General features: G+C 35.9%; 1 protein-coding gene across 1 annotated transcript in view; it reads left to right on the top strand.

Moving 5' to 3' along the window:
* LOC114046100 (high affinity choline transporter 1) overlaps positions 1 to 13,698 on the top strand; it is a 38,345-nt gene extending 24,647 nt beyond the window's left edge. Inside the window, exons 5-8 of the mRNA XM_027866353.1 lie at positions 2,459 to 2,602; positions 7,022 to 7,175; positions 10,269 to 10,486; positions 13,069 to 13,698. Of these exons, the coding sequence (XP_027722154.1) occupies positions 2,459 to 2,602; positions 7,022 to 7,175; positions 10,269 to 10,486; positions 13,069 to 13,698 (1,146 nt within the window). The remainder of the gene's footprint in view (positions 1 to 2,458; positions 2,603 to 7,021; positions 7,176 to 10,268; positions 10,487 to 13,068) is intronic.
* Positions 13,699 to 21,470: the final 7,772 nt, after the last annotated feature.

Raw genomic sequence — 21,470 nt, 5'->3', positions numbered from 1 at the left:
AGTGTCGGAAGAGATGGGGGATAGGTAAAGGATTAACTAATACTGAATAAGGTAACTGGATAAGAACAAGATCTTCTCTGAGGTAGTCAGGTTTCACTTAGAATCAATAGTTGAATTTGCTTTTAAATTTTTTATTGTCTTAACTTTTGAATTGTTTTGAACTATTAAAATTTGCTTTTCTCTCTCTTTTTACCCTATCCCTCCTCAAAAGTCTATTTTGCTTCTAACTATTGCCTCTCTTAATCTACTCTCCCCTTTATTTCCCCCTCCCTTCTCTTATCCCCTTCAACTGAGTCTTTATGTGTGTATGTACATATTTTCTTCTCTCTTTAAACCAATTCCAGTGAGAGTGAGATTCAAGACACCATTCCCTCATCTTCCACTCTACTGTAAAATCTCTTCCTTGTATGCCTCTCTTATTTAAGATACTTTCCCCCTTTTTTCCTCTCTCTTCCCACTTTTCCCACATCATCCCTCTTTCTCAAACTTTCTTTTTTTTTTGAGATCTTACCAACATAATTGATTCACACTTGTGTCCTCTATGTTGACTCCTCACTGCCCTAATAATGAAAAAGTTATTAGGAATTGCATGTATCATCTTCCCATGTGAAAATGTAAACATTTTAACCTTATTAATCCCCTTATGATTTCTCTTTCATATTTCTCTATTTATGTTTCTTTTGAATCTTGTGTTTGAATGTAAAATGTTCTGTTCATCTCTGGTCTTTTCATCAAGAATATCCATTTTTCTCCCTGAAGAATTATAACTGAGATTTCCCAGGTAAATAATTCTTAATTGTAATCCTAACTCCTCTGCCTTCCAGAATATCATATTCCAAGCCTTCCATTCATTTTAACATGAAAGCTGCTAAATAGTGTGTGATCCTGAGCTTCATGGTATCTGAATGGTTTCTTAATGGCGGTTTGTGATTTTTTTTCTTGACCTGGGAGTTCTGAATTTCGCTATAATATTACTGGGAGTTTCCATTTACAGGCTCTCTTTCAGGAGGTAACCAGTGGATTCTTTCCATTTCTGTTTTACCTCCTAGTTCTAGAATATCAGGGCAGCTTTCCTTGGTAATTTCTTTACTTATGATGTCCAGGCTTTTTTTTTTAATTTTTATTGTGGCTTTCCGGGTAGTTTTAAAAGGCAATTCTTAAATTTTCTCACCTAAATCTAATTTCCAGATCAGTTGTTTTTCCAAGGAGATATTTCACATTTTCTTCTATTTTTTCATTCTTTTGACTTTGTTATATTGTTTCTTGATATCTCATGAATTCATTGGCTTCCACTTCTCTAATTCTAATTTTTAAGAAATTATTTTTTTCAGTGAGTTTTTATGCCTTTTCTTTCCCATTTGGTCAATTCTGAATTTTAAGGAGTTCTTTTCTTCTTTTGTCTTTTTTTACCATTTGGCCAGTTCTGGTTTTTAAGGTGTTATTTTCTTTATTCTTTTATCTCTCTTATACCAAGTTGTTATGAAAAGACATCTCATTTCGTAATTTTCTTGCATCACTTTCATTTCTTTTCCCATTTTTTCCTCTAACACTCATTTCTTTCTTTGGCTCTTCTAGGAATTTTTGTTGGGTTTGTGTTTAATTTGAACTGTTTTTTTGATGCTTTACTTGTAGCTGTGTTCACATTGTTATCTTCTTGTAAATTGTGTCTTAATCTTCTCTGTCACCATAGAAGATTTTTGTGATCAGGTTCTTTTTGTTGTTGTTCGCTCATTTTTCTGGCCTATCTCTTGACTTTTAACTTTATGTTAAAGTTGGGCTCTGTTGCCAGGGGTGGGAGGGTGATATGACACTATCCCAAGCTTCAGGTTTTGTTGTGCTGATTTTTTCAGAACTCATCTGGGGGTCTGTGAGTTTTCAGTACTTTCATGGTGGTTTGATCTGGGGAGAGGTGTGGTCACTGCTTTCCAAATCTCTGCTCTGATCTTTACTCAGGAAGGGCCTTGCTTCTATGTGGCGAGAAGTACTAATTCTCCTCTACACCCTGGAACTACAACCCACAAGTGTGTGTGGGGGGGGGGGCAATACAACAAGGTCTTGCACCCAGTGCCAGTTCAGGGTCCCCTATAATCTCTTTCTGACCAATTGTCCAACCCCCTTATTATTTCTGGAAGGAGAGCTCCTGAAGCTACTACTACTGCTGTTTCAATCACCAAAGCCTGCCACTGGTCCTGGCTGCTGCTTGTCCCACTCCAGTGTAATAGACTTCTTCTTCTGACCACCTAAGTTATTTTTTGGGCTGGAAAAAAAATGTTACCCCAACCTTTTGTTGGCTTTGCCACTCCAGAATTCAATTGGATACGTTATTTTAAAGTTGTTTGGAGGGGAATGTTGGAAGAGTTCAGCTGAGTTGCTGCTTCTATTCCACCACCTTGGCTGTGCCTTGAACTATTAAAATCTGAACGTAATGTCATAATGTTAATTTTTTTTTTTGTTACAGTGGATCAGTGTACCTTTTGCGATGTCACATAATGCCGTTGCAGACATTGGGTTCACTGCTGTGCATAAACTTTTCCAGGACCCTTGGTTGGGATCTCTTAAATCAAATGAAATCTATACTTGGATTGATAATTTTCTTTTACTGGTAAGTGATATCTTACAAATAAAACATCTGGTTTTCCATGGAGTAAATCTTCATATTTTAACACACTCAATAACTGACTAAAAGTCTCTAACTAAACTAGGTGTCAGGTGGGCCAGGAAAGCCTACATTCTGTCACATTCTGTAAGATGGGCCAAGTAAACCCTGGGAGTCCTTTCATTTTCAATGAAGCATCAAATGTATGTGGCAGCATGGTGACAATAATGAAAAACAAATCTTGACTTGTTGATGGAGTTGACTGATGCTAAAGTTAGAAAACAAGGTCACAGGCAAGGGTAATAACTTTGGCTCTGAGACTGGGCTGTTCTTATGCATAGGTGAAATAGGCAGCTGTTTACACATTATAATTTAAAAGGCACTATAAGGCACCCTGCCATTATTTTTTCCCATCAGCCTATTACAGTACCAGAAAATCTCACAAAGCCTTTTTGAGTTAAAACACAAGAAGCAACACTAATATATAAATGTTGGATTAAAACTTTAACAACTTATAAAATTTACTTATCAGAGTAGAGAGTGAGCCAATTAACAATGTCTTCAAAGGATGGAACTTAAAACAAGTAATAGTTGAAGGAGTGGGCAGTCTGGTAGAAGGAGAAATTGTCAAGAATGCTTTTAAGAAATGGTTTCCACAATGAGAAACCCTGGGAACAGAGTAAGGAAACTAGGTATTTGGGAAGTAAAAGGAGCGGGAATAATTAAGGAAAAAAGAAAACCAACCTGCCAACCTAGGGTTCTGCCTATCTGAGAAACAAAGGGGCATATTTTCAAAAAAACATTTACTACATGTTGTTTCTTTGTTTATAAAAGAAACTTTATTTTAGAAAACAAAATAAAAAATTAATTTTGCCAACAATGTGATCACCTTAAAAGTATTCCTTTTAGTAAGAACTCTTTATTTTTAATGCTTAGTATGATTAGATTTAATATTACCACATTGACCTAAAATTCTTTTGAGTTCTAGTGGCTACTACAATTTTTAATGAAGTTTATGTTGACATCCTGTCCAAAATTCTAAAAGGAAATTATGTCAGAGATGTCTGAAATGGAATCATGGTTCTGAGAGGTTTAGGAGAATAAAATATTAGTTTATTATTTTTCCTTACAAAAAAGCATTTAATTCCAATGAGCATGCCATAGTTTTAAAAGCTTTCCTTTAACAAGGTGCCTCGTATACATGTATTAGGATTATACAAAATTCCTTGATGGACAAAAACATAAAGACAACTTTTAAACAATTTCAAAGTTTGTAAAAAAAAATGATGTTGCTTATCAGGGGAGGAGACATTTCAGGCATAGGAAACTGTCTTTAGACAGGTGTGACAGTAAAATATGTTTTAAAAGGTCAAGAGAATTTTACAGTTTGTCTTGAGCATAAAGGACATGGATGGGAATAATATGAGATAAGTAGAAAGGTAGAGTGGCACTAGGTCTTAAATACCAGGTAAAGGAGCTGAAAATTTACTTAAAAAGCAATAAGGAGCGACTGAAGATTTTTTAGCAGAAGAGCACATGACTACATCAATACATTTTTAAAAATACTCTGGCATGAGGGGAAGAAAATTTTAAGAGAGGATAGGGAGTAGTGAAGGATTCTTGTTCATGTTCAAGTTGGACTAGATGTACTCTGAGATTCCTTCTAACTTTGATATTCTATAATTCTGTAAAAGTTGGTAGGAGGGACCCAAAGCAGAAGAAAAGATTGAAGATGCAGGAGAGTGGGGTGATTTCTGTTGAAGTAAAGTGTCATAGAAAGCAGGAGAAAACTTGAGAAAGAGTTATATATCAAGGAAGAAGTAGGAAAGTCTTTTTTGTGAAAAAATGGAAGTATATTGAGCTACTAAGGAGTCTGGATGATATAAAGTGGAGACTAAAAAAGGTCACATATTATATTCAGTTTTCTTAAAGGAATTGGACCTGTTCGCCTGGACAAAAGAAGATGAAGGTGGGGAAATAGTTGTCTTTAAATACTTGAAGGGCTGTCATGTAAAATGAAGGTTAAATTTATTCTGTTTGACCCCAGAAAGCCAAGTTAGGATGAATGGATGGAAATTTCAAAAAATCAGGTTTAAGCTAGAAGTTGGAGTGGGGGTTGAAGAGGGAGAAACACTGCCTAACAATGGAAGCCATTCAAAAGTGAAGTACCTAACTTAAGAGATGATGGGTCTTGAAGGTCTTCAAGCAGAGGCCAGCTGATCATTTGTCAACTCTGCTAGAGTGGGGATTTCTTTTATCTATGGAATGGGGAGCTGAGCTCCCTAGCAACTTTAAAATTCTTGTGATTTAATTCTCAGTAAAGTAGAGGACAAAACCAACTGATGTAAGTGTGGAGTTTGTTGATGGGTTTGGTTGGAAGAGTAAAGAATAAAAGATCTGGAACAGCCTCTCTGCAGATAGTGAAATGAGCTATCAATAAAGGTAGGACTGAAAGATTTACATACATTTGCAAGATCCCAGCAGAAGTTAGATACCATGAATTCATATTGAACACAATCAGAAAAAAAAAATTATATTTTTTTCAGTGATGTTTAGCAGACATTAAGTAGGAAAGGAGAAATTAGATGGCAGAGTTACTAAGGAATAAGAATTCACAGATGAAGGACTACATCAAGTCAGGGAATCTAGAAATTCTAGAGTATCTAGTGAAACAGAGAAATGGCAAACCATAGGGACAAGGCTGGGTATAAAGGAAAGCAAAGTCAGATTGAGGGAGATGAACTTGGAGAAATAGAATGACTCAAGGGATGAAAAGACACAATAAAGATGAAAAATTGACTATAGTACCTATGAGAGAAATAGAAGAAAAGGAGGTTGTGAAGAGTATAATTTTAGAGTTCTGGATCTTGGAGGTAATGCAAATCTGAGAAATGATATAATATAATTTGAGTGAAATGTAGCTGATGTATGGTGGAAAAAGAGGTAGCTGGAGTTAAGGAAGCTAGAGAGGTCATCACAATGAACTTTGGAATTCCTGAAGGTGGCAAGAGATGAATGATAAAGAAAGAACATGAATCAGGAGATATGTGTGTGTGTGTGTATATATATATATATACACCATACACACATATACACCCATGCATACATACGTGTGCATATATGTATATGTATATATAAACATTGAAAATGTGAAAATGATGTGGAGATCAGTACATCACAGCAACAAGGAGAGGGAGAAGCTGGTACAATCAGTTGTCAACAAGCAATTTTTAAGTACCTACTATATGTGCATAAACCTACTGGTTTATGCACTGGGGATAAAAAGAAAGACCAAAAAAAAGTCTCTATCCTCAAGAAACTCACAGTCTAATGGGGGAGACAGTAGACAAAGCTATACACACGTGTGTGTGTGTATATATATACATATGTATATATATACACACATATGTGTGTACATATATCCATATATTTACACACACATACACACACTCACAACAATGTATATATGACAACTATGGAGAGAGACACACAGAGAGAAAGACAGAGAGAAAGAAAAAGTAATATTGTCTGAATAAAAAGAATAGAACTATTTTTAAATATAAGGTCTTCAAAAAAGCCAGTGTAGTATCATAGGTAGAGGGCCAGTTTTGGAGTAAGGAAGAACTCCATTCAAGTACTGCCTCAGACTTGCACCAGCTTTGTAACCATGGTTATATTATTTAATCTTTCAGTGTCGCAGATACTAACCACTAGTATAAGTTACAAAAAATTGCCATTCTCATTGGTAAAGAGTGTTTCTGCACCAGGAATTCTCCACATTGATGAAACCACAAATTTCAGAACATACATGCCATCATCAAACTGTATTTGATTGATATACATATCTTTCCTCTGGAATAAACCTATCCTGCACTAGAGTACTTTGCCAGCTAGCCAGCAGTACACTTTCCCAGTAGCAACACTGGGAACTGATACATTTTGATTTTCAAGTTCTTTATCAATTATCTAAAATTTGTATTATTAACAAACTTCTTGATGATAGATATTGTACAATGTCCAAGGTTACAGCTTCTCTTCCATTAACCATATTTTCAATTAGTGTCTTTCATTTAGGCAGGCATTCTTGGCCCCTTGCTAAGATAGAGACATGCTCTAGTCTAATCAACAGTGAACTTATAAATCATATATTGGGTGGTTTATGATCTAGAAAGATTTCTACAAAATCGAATTATATTTATGTATGTGAACTTTTGTCATCCTGATTTTAACAAGAATCAAAATCTGTACCCTATTTCTGGCAACTCACCATACATGAGATAAGAATTTCCTATTCGCTAACTATAGTACAATAGTCATACTTTGGAAATAGAGCCATAATTGGATTATCAGGAAGCATATTGTAGCTGTCATTTCTGGCAGTGTTTTCAGACTCAGACATAAGAGAAATATTTGATTTATTTGCAGATGATGGGAGGAATTCCATGGCAAGCTTATTTTCAAAGAGTTCTATCATCATCTTCAGCAACCTATGCTCAAGTTCTATCCTTTCTGGCAGCTTTTGGGTGCCTACTGATGGCCCTCCCAGCAATACTTATTGGAGCAATTGGAGCATCTACAGGTTAAGTCTTATCTTGTTACTGCCAACATCATGGTCACTAATACGTATAGATTCGAAACCCCATGTTAGTTGGTTGATTTGGATGTTGGTTTTCAACCTTTGAATTTACTTGGCATAAAATAAGCCACACAACAAATCACAGTAATTTCCAAATGGTTATGTGACCTGAGAATAGAAGGCAATACTTCTTACAACTCTGGTGAAAGAAAGAATTCTTAACAAACAGGTGATACAGGCACTCACAAAGGATAAAATAGATAATTTTAGTCACTCAAAATGAAAATATCATTCACATTGAATGAATTAATCAAGATAAAACAAGAAGAAAAAACTTGATTGGGAAAATATTTGCATCAAATATTACTGACAAAAATTAATAGTTAAGATACACACATGCGTGTGCACACACACACACACACACACACACACACATACATGCAATCCTGAATCATTCTGACAGGTGAAAGGATATGAACAGTTTTCAAAGGAAAACTTGTAAACTGTGAATGGCCATATAAAATCATACTCCAAATTACTAGTAGTTACAAAATTTAAAATTGAAACAACTCTGTGCTTTCACCACAAACACTAGAAATTGCCAAATTTGACAAAAAGAGAAAGACAACAGATAGCATTGGAAAGAGTATGGAAAAAGAGATGCATTATTATTGGAATCTTCAATTGGTCTAACCATTTAAGATAACCATTTGGAATTTTCCAGTAAAGTGACTAAGCTGTTCATACACTTTGATCCAGGGATTCAACTAGTACTACTTTTTCCCAAAGAGGGCAAAGTCATAAATAAAGATATAAAATGTGCCAAAATGGTCATAACAGCACTTTTTTTGTAGACTGGAAACAAAAAGGATGCTGATCAATTGAAGAATGGCTAAAAAGAAAAGACGAATATAAGGAATTCAGAAAAAAAGAAGATTTTATGAACTTATGCAAAATGAAATATTCAGAAGCAAATGTACCACATACAAAATGATGCAATGTAGGGACAACAATCACTAAAAGAAAACCTGACTCTAAACAACTGTAAAACTAATAATGATCCCAGAGAATAGATTATGTTATATATCACTTTCGTCTCAGTAGAGAAATTGGGAATGCCATGCTTTATCTCTTATCAGAGGCCAGTATATCAAGTGTGTTTCCTTAACTGTTGTTTTTTTTTCTTTTGTTGTTACAAGGAAGGGTTTAATATGTGTTGTGGGGGGGGGGAGAAGAGGGAGGTATATTGTCATATCCACAAATGGCTATGATGTAAAAATAAAAGGCGTTAAAGAAAACTTTTTTAATGGGCCCTGAAAGATGTTGGTTTTATAGCTTCCTTGAGTCAAGTAGCCCAAATCACTTTGTAGGGGATCTGGGTTACATTTTGTAATCTTCCATAATAGCTGTCAGAGAAGAATATTCTATAGGCAAATGCACATATCCTTAGGACCTTGGGAACTACATTTGTTCCCTTAGGCCAGTTTGACTGAAGAATGCTTTAGAATTCCACGTTGCCTGGTACTGTTGCAGTGTGAGAGACTGAGACCCAAAAGGGGTCTGAGGACCAGAGTATAGGATGGGGTCATCTGGAATGAATTCACAGACTCAAGTATTCTTTGAGTCAAGGTGGCAAAGATTTATCGTTACGCTATACAGCGGGCAGAGGTCCTTAAGGAATTGCAACCTAACAGAAATGATGCTAAAGCTTATATAGGAAAAGGAGTGAATTATGTGCCAAGTATGCTAATTAGGTGATAACATACAACTACGTCATTTACTACTGGAAACAGGGGTGGGGGAAGAGAGGGCTCATAAGGGTATACTTTTGGTCTGTTATGTCTGTAACAAAATAGTTTTAGGAGGTGACGTCTATAGTTTGACCTCTGGATTGTATACATAATTGTAGGCATCAGTACTTGATAGTACAGCTGGTACAAGATAGTCCAGCTCATACAAGGGAAATTCTACAGAGGTCTACTTGTTCTTGTAATGGGGAGAGATAGTTTGCCTCACTGGGCCCACTCAGGAGTTATTGCCAGAGATAGGGTCTTTGGGCTGGAGGGAAACTGACAGGGATAGTGTCTCTGAGGCCAGGGAGAAATTGGACTCCAAGCACAGGCACCCAAGCAACCCCTCATTACCGCAGTCTCCAAAATCCCAGTTCATTCTTATGGAAAAGTAGAAAAATAATAATCTAAGACACAGACTAAATAACCTTCACAAAGTAGCAGCTTTTAAAAAAACTTAATTGTTTTATTCCTTTTTTAACGAGGAATGCATGTTAAATTCTCTCAGTATTTACCCAAAAAGCATTGAGACACTTATTTCTATTTGACTTGTCACTGGGAATATATAGTCTCAGAGAATCATTGAAATTAAGTGTTGGAAGGCCCATCTAGTCCAAACCATACCATGAAAAGAATTTACTCTATAACATACTGTACAAGTGGTCATTTGGGCTTTGCTTAAAGATGTTCAGTGAAGGAGAACTCACTCCTTCTCAAGGCCGTCTGTTTTGGTTTTTGGATAATTATAATTGTCATTTCCTTATATTAAGCTTAAAATTGCTCCTTTTCAAATTCCACCCATTTCTCCTAGATTGCCTGACCCCTGTACCCAAACAGAACTAGTCTAATCCCTCTTTCATGTCCTAATCTTTCAAATACTGAAGCCAGCAATCATGTCCCTTGCCTTTCTCCCAAATCTCCTCTTCTCTGAGTTAAATACACCTTTCTTTAACCAATCTTCATATGACATGAAGTTGAGATCTTTCACCCTAATAGTGAACCTCCCCTGCATATTCTTCAGCTTATCAATGTCCTTCCTGAAAGTGTGAAACCCAGAACTAAAGGTCTGTATTTGAATCCCAGCTCTGTCTCTTTTATTGTCCATAAGACCTTGGGTAAATCACTTGATCTTACTGGGAATTAGTTTCCTTATTTATAAAGTGAAGGCATTTGGTGAGGGTGTGGGGGAAGAATCCTCTCTGATGTTTTCAGTTTTTGATGTTTTCAGTTTCTGTTGTTTTCCAGTTCTATATGCTCATGATTTAAATGAATAGTGTATCTGACTTTACAAATTTTAATCCAACAGACTGGAATAAGACTACATATGGTCTTCCAGAACCCATAGAAAGGCAAGAAGCAGATATGATTTTACCCATTGTTCTACAGTATCTCTGTCCAGTATATATTTCTTTCTTTGGCCTTGGTGCAGTATCAGCTGCAGTCATGTCATCTGCAGATTCTTCAATCCTATCAGCAAGTTCGATGTTTGCTCGAAATATCTATCAACTATCATTCAGACAAAATGTAAGTACTAACTTAAAAATAATCATTCTGTCTCTCTTTTCCCTAAGGAGAAATGTGTGATTCCCATTTCATTTAAAGGCATAACATAAATTGGGACATTATCCTATTGAAGTTGAATCATTATTTAAATGCAAACCATAATGTGTGTAATTATTAGTATTAGTACTAATAGAGACAAATCAGTTGAATAGATATAAGCTCATTCCCCTGTACAGCAGGATCTGGGTATAAATATTCTTTTAGCTTGATTTTCACTTTATATCTACAAAGCTGCTTAGCAGTATCTCATTAGCCAAAGTGACCAAGTGCCTTAGTCAGTGAGGCCTGAAGTTACATTCAACAATTCATCTCAATTCAATAAACTAGTATTCAGCAATAAAGATTTATTGCAACTTGTGTGAGGCACTACGTTAGGCACTAGGGATACAAAGATAAAATGAACAACAAACCCCTGTTCTTAAGTAGCTTATGGAATGGATAACAGATAAATAATACATTTGAAGACAGAGCAAAATCATCCAATATGCAGGTGAGATTATCAGGAAGGATCTCATGTAGGAGATGACACCTGCCAAAGCCTTGAAAGAAACTAAGTATTCTAAGAGACAGAAGTGAGGAGGGAGTATACTTCAGTCATGAGGCACATCCTGTGCAAAATCTCTGATACTGGAAGTGGAACATAGAGACAGCTAGATGGCATAGTGAATTGAGCACTGGACCTAAAGTCAGGAAGATCAGAGTTTGAATTCTACCTCAAGCACTTATTATCTGTGTTACGCTGTGAAAGTAACTTAGCCTCTGCCTGCCTCAGTTTTTGAATTTGTAAAATAGGGATGTAAAATTTGTAATTTTATTTGTAGTTGTATTTGTAAAATATCATCTACTTCCCAGAGTTGTTGTATGGATCAAATGAGATAGTAAAGTATTTTATAAATGCAAACATTAATATCCTATATAAATGCTAGCTATTATTATATAGAATTCAGAGAAGAACTGGACTTGATTAAGTTAAGTTAACCAGTTTAGTTGAATCATAAAATACATACAGGGGAGTAATATAAAATATAATCTGGAAATGTAAGGTACTTTAAGTCTCTTCTGACAAAATTGACCTGGCTGATAATACACATTCCTGTCAATAACAGCTGACATGTATGCAGTGCTTTGCAAAATGCCCTACATATATCATTTCACTTGATCCTCAGTATAGGTGCTACAGTATTATTGTACTCATACCGCAAATAAGGACACCAGGGCTATAGATAGAACACTAGACTTAGGTCAGGAAGATGGGTTCACATTACAATTAATGCACTCACTAGCAATATAATATTTAGCACATCAATTAAATTCTCCATATGTCATTTATCTCATCTGTAAAATAAGGGACTTGGACTCAATAGCTTCTAAAACCCCTTCTACTTTTAAACCTGTAATTCTAAAATTTACTCATAGTCATAAGAGCATAAAGTGTTAAAGGGAGAATTTGAATACAGATCTCTGCTGACTCCAAGTTCAGTGCTCTTTCTACTTTACCACCTTACCAAGATTTTTCTCCCATAGCCACTGAAACAAAAAGCACAGGCTAACCCCACTTCATAGCATTTGAGTTGTTCAGTTGTTTCAGTCACATCCAACTCTTCATGACGCCATCTAGGGTTTTCTTGGCAAAGATATTGGAGTGCCTTGCCATTTCCTTCTCTAGCTCATTTTATAGATGAAGAACTGAGGCAAACAAAGTGACTTGCCCAGGGTCACACAGCTAGTAAGTGTCTAAGGCCAGATTTAAATTCAGGAAATAGGGGCAGCTAGGTGGTGCAGTAGATAGAACACCGGCCCTGAAGTCAGGAGGACCTGAGTTCAAATCTGGCCTCAGACCAAACACTTGACACGTACTAGCTGTGTGACCTTGGGCAAGTCACTTAACCTGGATTGCCTCACCAAAAAAAAAAAAAATACATAAACAAAAATAAATTCAGGAAGATAAGTCTTTCTGACTCCAGGCCTAGTGCTCTATCCACTGTGCTGCTTAGCTGCTCCCTTTGATTGCATAGTGGAGTGCTAGATTATCCCTATTGAAGGGCATGGAGACATCAGAAAACATACCCTCCAAATGCAACTCCTACCCTTGGCCATATTGCTTTTAGGGAGTCCTAAAGCCAGGGTTCATGCACTCTACTAAATTAAATAAATGTACAAAGTGTATCCAAGAAGTATACAAAGTGAAATAAATCTTTCCTTATTATATTAGCTATAAGGAAGAACATTTAAGTCATTCCTCCATTCTTTCAGATAAGCTATTCACCTCCTTTCTCATCCTTTTTAATAGAAGGGACATGAGCTCATAACTGTATTCTTCCATCTCTTCACAATAGAAGACATATAGAATCTTTTAAATGACCCTCTACTAGGAGATCACTAGTACATTGGACATGGGCTTGTCGTTTAACTTTATTTTTGTATAAAGCTATCCGAACCACAAAAAACGCCACAAAATTTGAAAAATAAAAGAAGAAAAGAAGATGGAATTTTTGTTTAATTGAAATGAGTCAATCCATTAATACTGTGAATTTTTCTTTTAGGCATCCGATAGGGAAATCGTCTGGGTTATGAGAATTACTGTGTTTCTTTTTGGAGCAGCAGCTACCGCAATGGCACTATTAGCCAAATCTGTTTATGGACTCTGGTATCTCAGTTCTGACCTAGTTTACATAATCATCTTTCCTCAACTCTTGTGTGTGCTTTTTATCAAGGGAACCAACACATACGGTGCCATGATGGGATATGTGCTTGGTCTTATATTCAGAATAACTGGAGGAGAGCCATATCTTTACCTTCAACCATTGATCTTATATCCTGGTCATTACCGTGATGAAGATGGCATTTATCACCAGAGATTCCCATTTAAAACATTTGCTATGTTCATCTCCTTTTTGACCAATATCTCTGTCTCTTATGTTGCCAAATACCTATTTGAAAGTGGATCTCTGCCTCCCAAGTTAGACTTCCTTGATGCTGTAGTTGCCAGGCACAGTGAAGAGAATATGGACAAGACAATTCTGGTCAAAAATGAAAATATTAAATTAGATGAGCTTGCACCTGTGAGGCCTAGGCAGAGTTTGACTCTCAGCTCAACTTTTACAAACAAAGAGGCCCTCCTTGACATCGCTTCAAGCCCAGAAGGCTCCAGTACAGAAGATAACTTGCAATGACTCCAGGGAAATGAAATACTGTTTCACCAGAGAGGGTATTACAATCATATAGCCAACAGAGGATGATACGCAGCCTTTAAGGGAAAAGATTAAGCATAAGTAAGACTTCAGGATGTTTTGCAACCAGAGTTAAACATCACTGCACCAATCCACGCCACATCAAGAGGGATGGGTGGGCAGCCTTCTATGAAATTAGTGATTATGTTTGTCACTTTCATTATTGTTTTAATAACATTTCTAGATAATTTTATAAACATCCAGGAATGGGGTCATCTCCTATTGAAAGGAGACAGCAGCAGGGGGTTTATAGATCATTTTTCAAAATGTATGCATTTTACTGGGGCTCCCCTGTATGTGGCGGGGGGAGTAGATGTTTACAATTAATTACAGCAGCAGCTTTAGGAAAATTGATGATCTCAATCAAAGTCTTGTGAGGAGATGACCCATCTAGAAAAATAAGTAGTGATTCTTTTACACTGTTAACAGCATAATGTCATCCTTCTAAAAAGTGTACTGAATTAGCTACTAAATTGTTTTTGAAGTGAAGTTTCAAAAAATCCTATAATGTCTATCTGAAATAGAAGGCCGAAAGTCTATCAGCTGTGTAACATAGTTTTTGTTTCTTCAGTTAGGGATTTTCATAAGAATGGCTGCTAACCTAATATTCTGAGCCCAGTCTCCAGATGTAAATTTATGAATATCTTCAAGTGGGTGTTTTCTGATGGTCAAGGTTTTAGCCAAACAAAATCTGCCATCAGAGAGGAACTCCTTGGTTCTCTGAGTATGCCCACTACCAATATATATTTACAGAGTATATCTAGAAGCAGAACAAAATTATTAGAAAACTTGGAAGCAATAACTTGAGCTAAAAAATTCAGCAAAAGGGGCTAAGGAGAACAATACAGATTTATGTTTTGCCTGAAGTAAATATAATTTTGCCATCATGAAAAAAAGAACAGTTTCTAGCTTCACTTTTGAAGTTGATATTGGAAGGAAATATCAAGGCAGATGAACGTAAATGTTGTTACCAGCACAGCTCAGGCTAAGCTTACTAAAAAGCAAATTATTAAATCATTGTGTATTCTACTAAATGTTTCCTACCAGCATTTCATCTCCCTGGCAATCATCTTAATAATAGGAAAACTAGAAGACTAAAAACTACCTATCCCTGAATTTGGGCTAATGGCGCATGGCACATTGTGACATTTACTCACTCCTAAACTCATTCTCCAAATTGAGTGGATAATCACAACAGTAGAGAATCCAGTGAATAGAAAAGCCAAGATGAAAGTAGAGAATCAGAAAAGTGGAAATAAATCCTGCTGCCAAAAGGAAGAAGCCATCAATTTTAACATTTGGTGTTATTATAACTTTCATGAGGTTGCTCATTATGTTATTTTTGCTCCTTTTCTGGAGTTTGAAAAATATGTATGTACATATTAGTATATATGTATAATTGTATGCATTCATTTCAGAATCTTAAAATTCTTTGTCCATCAACAACATTTCAGTAGTAACAGGAGTTGTCTGTGTAAAATTAAGGTTGGGAACTGAGCAATTAGCAGATAGAAAAGCTGAATCATTCTGGCCTAAAATTTTATTCTCCCCATAATTGAGTGTTGGCCCTATACAGACAGTACCCAAATTGATTTAGCTTTCAATATAGAATATAAACATCCATATTCCTGAAAAAAAGAATCAGTTTCTGGATTTCCTTTGTAATTTTCTTAAAGCACTGAATGAAACATAGATAAATTTCTTTTGAAGCAAGTTTTATGCACAGAATGGAACTTTCAGAGTAAACAGAATAGCAAAGTTAATCACTTTATTATCACATGAATTTCCAGATCCTCAGCCTGGAATTTATGGTGTGTTCAATTGTTTGGCAATTCTTATGAAGTGGATAACTCATTCCCCACTGGCCACTGGAAATACTCACATACAATGAAAATTCAATCCAAGTATTTGATAAGACAAGAACTGTGTTAGGTGTAGAGGAGAGAAAAATGCTCAGAAGCTGAGGCTATAAAGTCAAAGAATCTCCAAACATGAATGAAATTCTGCTGGTCCAGGAGAAGGATTCTGAGAAAGAGGAGGGAAGAACCCAAAACAACAAAGTGCTGGAAGTTTACAAAAGAAAAGTTGAACTACTGGGTAGAAAAGCAGGTATACTATAATTGCCAAAATGTCACAGAAATATTCATCTAAAACCTTTCACTACAATATAATTTCCATTTGGGATAGGGAGGAGTATTTTTCCCATGGGAACATAATTTATAATGGAAATTGTTAGGGAAATAGTCACCTTACAAAAAAAAATCAGGTTTCTGGGTCCCTTCCAACTTCAAATCTATGATTGTATGATCTGAATAGAAATTTGTTAGAGCACACATTTCATAAATTAAGAAATTATCTGCATCTATGGTAAGGTTACAGTAAGTTCTGGACCTGTGATTTTATTGTATTGGGAACCCTTAGGTAAGGGAACTCCTTCTTTTAAAGCAGATCTGCATTTGCTCTGGAATTTAAAGTGTTGGAGAGTTAGGCCCACTACTTGCGAGTAAAGCATTCCTATCATGACTACATACTTTATTTTCATGTGTTTTTAAATGACTAGGAATGACATGCTTCCATGTTTCTAGATGTTTCAAGAGTTGATACATAACATCAAGCTTTTTTTTGGTTAACTGAGATGTTAAGGATTAGCCCAAGTAAACTATTCAATATATTGTCTAAATCCAACAAAATATTTGGTATATGTATAGATAAGATAATCTTATGTGACTGAACTGAATGCAAACTTGAAAGGAATGAAACTATTATGATGGTTGTTGGATTTTCGTTATTGTTTTTATGCAGTGAACTGAGTTAATATTTTAAGTATAAATGGTCATTTTCCCTTCCAGTCTTCAAGCTGATTTGCTTTGGTATAATGTGCAATTAAAAACCAATTTATTGTAAGTCTGCTATTAGCCAGGCCTATGCATATGGTGGTTCTAAAATATATATTTTTTGTCTGTCAAAAATATCATGTAAAATTATGCTTAATATTAAGTAGATTAAACATAATAGATGTATATGTTTTCAATGCAATAATACTGTATTAAATTGTTCCAATATAATTGAGGATATCATTGTCTAGGTTTGCCTTATTTTTGGCCGCCTCTTGAATCAAATAGAAATGTATTTTATTAGCAAGTAGGGTAAATGGTGCTTTATGAAAACTATGCAACAGAAATTAAATAAAATTAACCCATTAATGAAGTCAGTACACATGTTCAGTGAAACTGCTGCATTATATGTAATTCTTGGGTGAAAACATGATGATGTATTCAAAATGCTAAAAAAAAAAAAAGAAGAAGAAGAAGAAAGAAAGGTCATAGAAAATAAGCCCTGTTGGGGGAGCTAGGTGGAACAGTGGATAGAGCTCTGGCCTTGGAATTTGAAGGATCTGAGTTCAAATAACACTTACTAGCTGTGTGATCCTGGGCAGGTTACTTAACCCCATTGCCTAACAAAAAACAAAAAAAAGAAAGAAAGAAAATAAACCCTATACGTGGAGCTTTAGTAATGTACAACAGTATCTAGAAATTCAAGGGGTCACATAGTTTTGCCTCCTTTCTTTGAAGAAAGTCTCTACCTAAATCTAAGACAGCTAACTGCCAAATCTTTCCTTCTTGTGCTTAAGCTCCTGGTGAAGGCCATTGTCCAAACAATTCATTGTAGCGTACTTAAGTAGTTTTTCTGTCTGAAAAGGTCTTCCCCATTCCTATCCTAAATCCTTCCCATTACTTTTTGAACTGTATTGTGGACACTCAGATCTCTCAACCCTTGGTTTTAAAATGATACTGTTGGGTGGGTGTGAGAAGTAGGGTATTAATAATGAACTCTTGAATGAAAAAAGCAAGGTCCATCAGGGTTGGGAAATTTACCATATGACCATACTCTTTGAGAGGTATGCTTTTTGCTATTTCTTCAATCTATGCAGTGGAATATGTGGAAATGAGAGTGAGAAAGAATGCACTGAAACAGCACTGGGGGAGAATCACTGCATGACACTGAGTCAGTTGGGTCATTTTCTTAGGGAAAATCTAAGTGAGCCCTATGTTCAAGTTTTAGGGTTCTGTTCGGGATCATTCATAAAACTAAAATATAGTTTTAACCTCCCAGGTCAGAACTTTAAAGCCCTAGAGAGAAAAATAAAACTTTATTTCCCACCCCACCTCCAAGACTACCCTACACCTGATAACATTTAAGATAATACTCAACAAAATGGTAGAGAAGAGGAAGAAGAAGAAGAAGAAGAAGAGAGAGAGACAGAGAAAGAGAGAGAGAAAGAACAGAAGCATTCATTAATTATGGAGGATACAACTACAAGCAAGAAACATAATTCTTGCTCACAAGGAACTTATATTCTAATATTGGAAGGCAATACATAAAACTAGAACTAGAAAGGTTTACATGAGTTGGAAGTTGGGCAAGATGAAGTGAAAGTTCACCTATCTGAGTCCAGCATCACAGAGGCAAAGTCCAAGGTTCCCAGGGAAAGAGAATAAGGATGATGGTATGAGTGTAGGCAACATGGTGTGGACACAACCAGGAATTAAACTTAATGACCAAATATTACAGCAGTGGAAGATTACCATAAATAAATCTCTGAACAAGATGATCAGTAGGAGGAAGGGAGGAGAAGGAAGACACCCCTCAGCTACTTGGCTTCAAAACTAAAGGGAGAAAGTCCACTCCCAGCTAAGACTTCTTCAATTCTGTTTTGCGGTCATTCTGTCTGTCTGTACTGTGTGATAAAAGTAGCCATCCCAGGGGAATCTCAGTAAATATTAACCATATTTGAAATGCCTCTGTCTTTGCCCTGCTCTACCCATCTCTGCTGCCATTGCTCCCAACTTACTATTCCTTATCCCTACTGTTTCTAGCCTGCACCAACCCTGATGTTTGTTTCACCTTATCCTAGTCTAAGAAGGTAAGGAGGGTACTGAATTCCCAAGATGTCCAGCTGGCATTCAAAAGATTTGACCTAATCAGGTACCCAACCCTGGTCAGTATTGCAGAGCATTATGGATGAACAATAGGAATTCTAAGATCTCAGAATTGGAAGGACCTTAGAAGTCCAAAATGTCTACTTTTCAACCTCAAAGCCTTCTAATATTGAGGGGCTTGAATTGTTCCAAATTTTTTTCCCACTTGAGTATACTTTTGCCACTTAAACTATACCCCTTTGCCCCCTCTAACAATTATCACAATTATATCATTATTACCCATTCCACCATTATTACTAGACAAAAACAGAAAATATAATAATTCTTCTATATTACAGCCTTTGAAGTATTTGGAGACAGCTTTTATGTTCCCTCCAGTGTTTTCAATTCCTCCAACCAGTCATCATATGCACACTCCATTTTCCTCACCTTTCTGGTCACCTTCACCTAATGTGCTGCACTTGTCAAGCTCCTTTATAAAACAAAGTGCTTAGAAATGAGCATACTGTGTTGTCTAACCAAGGAAGAACTACTCTTTGCACATTCTAGATACCAGACAAACAAAATTAGCTTTTTAGATATTATGTCACATTGCTAAATCATACTGAGCTTGTAGTATATTTAAACACAGATATTTTTCAAGTCAACAAGAATTTATTAAGTGACTTTTGTGTTCTAGTCACAATACTAAGTACCGAGGAGACAAAGAAAGACAAAAAAGTCCCTGCTTTCAAGAAGTTCACGATCTAATGAGAGAGACAACACGCAAACAGCTATTTACAAACAAGATATTTAATATAATATGACATGGCATAACAACACAAGATAATCTAACAATAATGTATTATATGATTAAATAATATTATATAATACAATATAGTTTTATTATGTATTATGATACTGTTATATTATATAATAAAATATAATATAATTAATATAATAACACAATTCTATACAATTGATAAATCAGACGTAATCTCAGAAGGAGAGGACTAGCATAAAAGAGAATGAGGAAAGACTTCTTGCAGAAGGTGGGACTTTAAGGACATACCTGAAAAAGTTCCAGACCACCACAATGAAGCAAATATTGTGATAAAGCAAGTGTCACAAAATTTTTGGTTTCCCAGTACATATAAAAGTTATGTTCACATTATACAAGCTATTAAGTGTACAATAGTATTATGTCTAAAAAGTATATGTATCTTAATTTAAAAATACTTTATTGCTAAAAAAAAATAACCATCATCTGAGTTTTTAAGAAGTTGTAATCTTTTTGCTGGTGGAGGTCTTTGCTTTGATGCTGATGGCTGCTGGTTGATCAGGGTGGTGGTTGGTGACGGTTTGGGTGGCTGTGGCAATTTCTTAAAATAAGGCAAAAATTAACTTTGCCTCATGGGATGACTCTTCCTTTGGCTCAAACACTTGAAGACCATTGATGGGTTATTAATTGTCCTAATTTCAATATTGTTGTGTCTTGAGGAATAGGGAGGCCAGAGGAGAGCGGGGATGCCTAGTTAGTAGAACAGTCAGGACATAGACAACATTTATTAATTAAGTTTGAGTTTCATATGGCCATAATTTGTGGCACCCCAAAACAATTACAATAGTAACATCAAAGATCACTCATCACAGACCACAATAACTGATATAATAATAATGAAAAAGTTTGAAATAATGTGAGAATTATCAAAATGTGACAGAGACACTATGTGAAGACATGCAGTTGGGGAAATGGTGCTGTTTGACTTACTCAGTGCAGGGTTGCCACTAATCTTCAATTTGTAAAAAAAAATGCAGTGTCTATAAAGCACAATAAAGCAAATCATAATAAAACAAGTTATATCTATAGTTGAGCTCAGAAAGAAAAAATTTCATAAGCTGTCCCTCATACATGAAATGTTCTGCATCCTCAGCTTTATCTCTTAAAATCCCCACTTTCCTTCATAGTTTGACATGCTCTGTCTCCTATAGGATAGTTTTCTTCATCCCTCTGTTTGTTAGTGCTTTCTCCCTCCATAAGTTAGAATGTATTTATTTATATGTTTAAATATTGTATCCCTCATTTGAGTATAAGCACCTTGAAGGCAGGGGACTTAATCGTTTTGCTTTTGTAGTCCCAGTACCTTAAATATTGCACTTTAAAATGTTACTTAATAAATGTTTGTCAAATTGGATCAGAAATTACCTGTAGGGTTGAATTCCTCAATACCTCTCATGCCAGTGAGATAAGCTCTCTGCCTCTATTCTCCCCCCTCCATGTGAGAGAGATCTTACCACCTGTGGGTCCAGGTACAAAAATTCTGAGTTAAGCCACTGCCTGTAATGTCTTACGGCCAGCAAATTTAAATTCAATAGATTTATGTAAGGAAACAAGACTAGCACAAAAGACCCCAGAGGTGCAGATAGACTAGGAAATTTTATTTTGGGTTGCCTTGTTTTCACTAGCCACTGTTCAGATTTTCTGGAAATAGCACACATACACACACACACACACACACACACACACACACACCTCTGAGAAGGTATATTAGAAGAACAAAGTATGGAGACCTGTAAATCAGTAAGAGGTTTTCCAGTATTTTAAAGCCAAGTTTAATTTAGATTATTTACAACATACATTTCTGTGGTTCCTCTTAAAAGACAGCACATGATTCCTAAGGCCCCTGGAGAGGGTAATAAAAGTGAGTCAGGGTTGAAGTAGTGAGACATGAAACATTTTAAACTGTCCAAACTTGGCCTTGGTAGCTTATGGGGTGGGGAGAAAGATTATTAAAA

Source organism: Vombatus ursinus, unplaced genomic scaffold (genome assembly GCF_900497805.2).
Source record: "Vombatus ursinus unplaced genomic scaffold, bare-nosed wombat genome assembly UNPS02014781.1, whole genome shotgun sequence".
NCBI classification, from domain to species: Eukaryota; Metazoa; Chordata; class Mammalia; order Diprotodontia; family Vombatidae; genus Vombatus; species Vombatus ursinus.
Note: the sequence above shows the minus strand (reverse complement) of the source record. Positions and strands in the feature narration are given on the sequence as shown.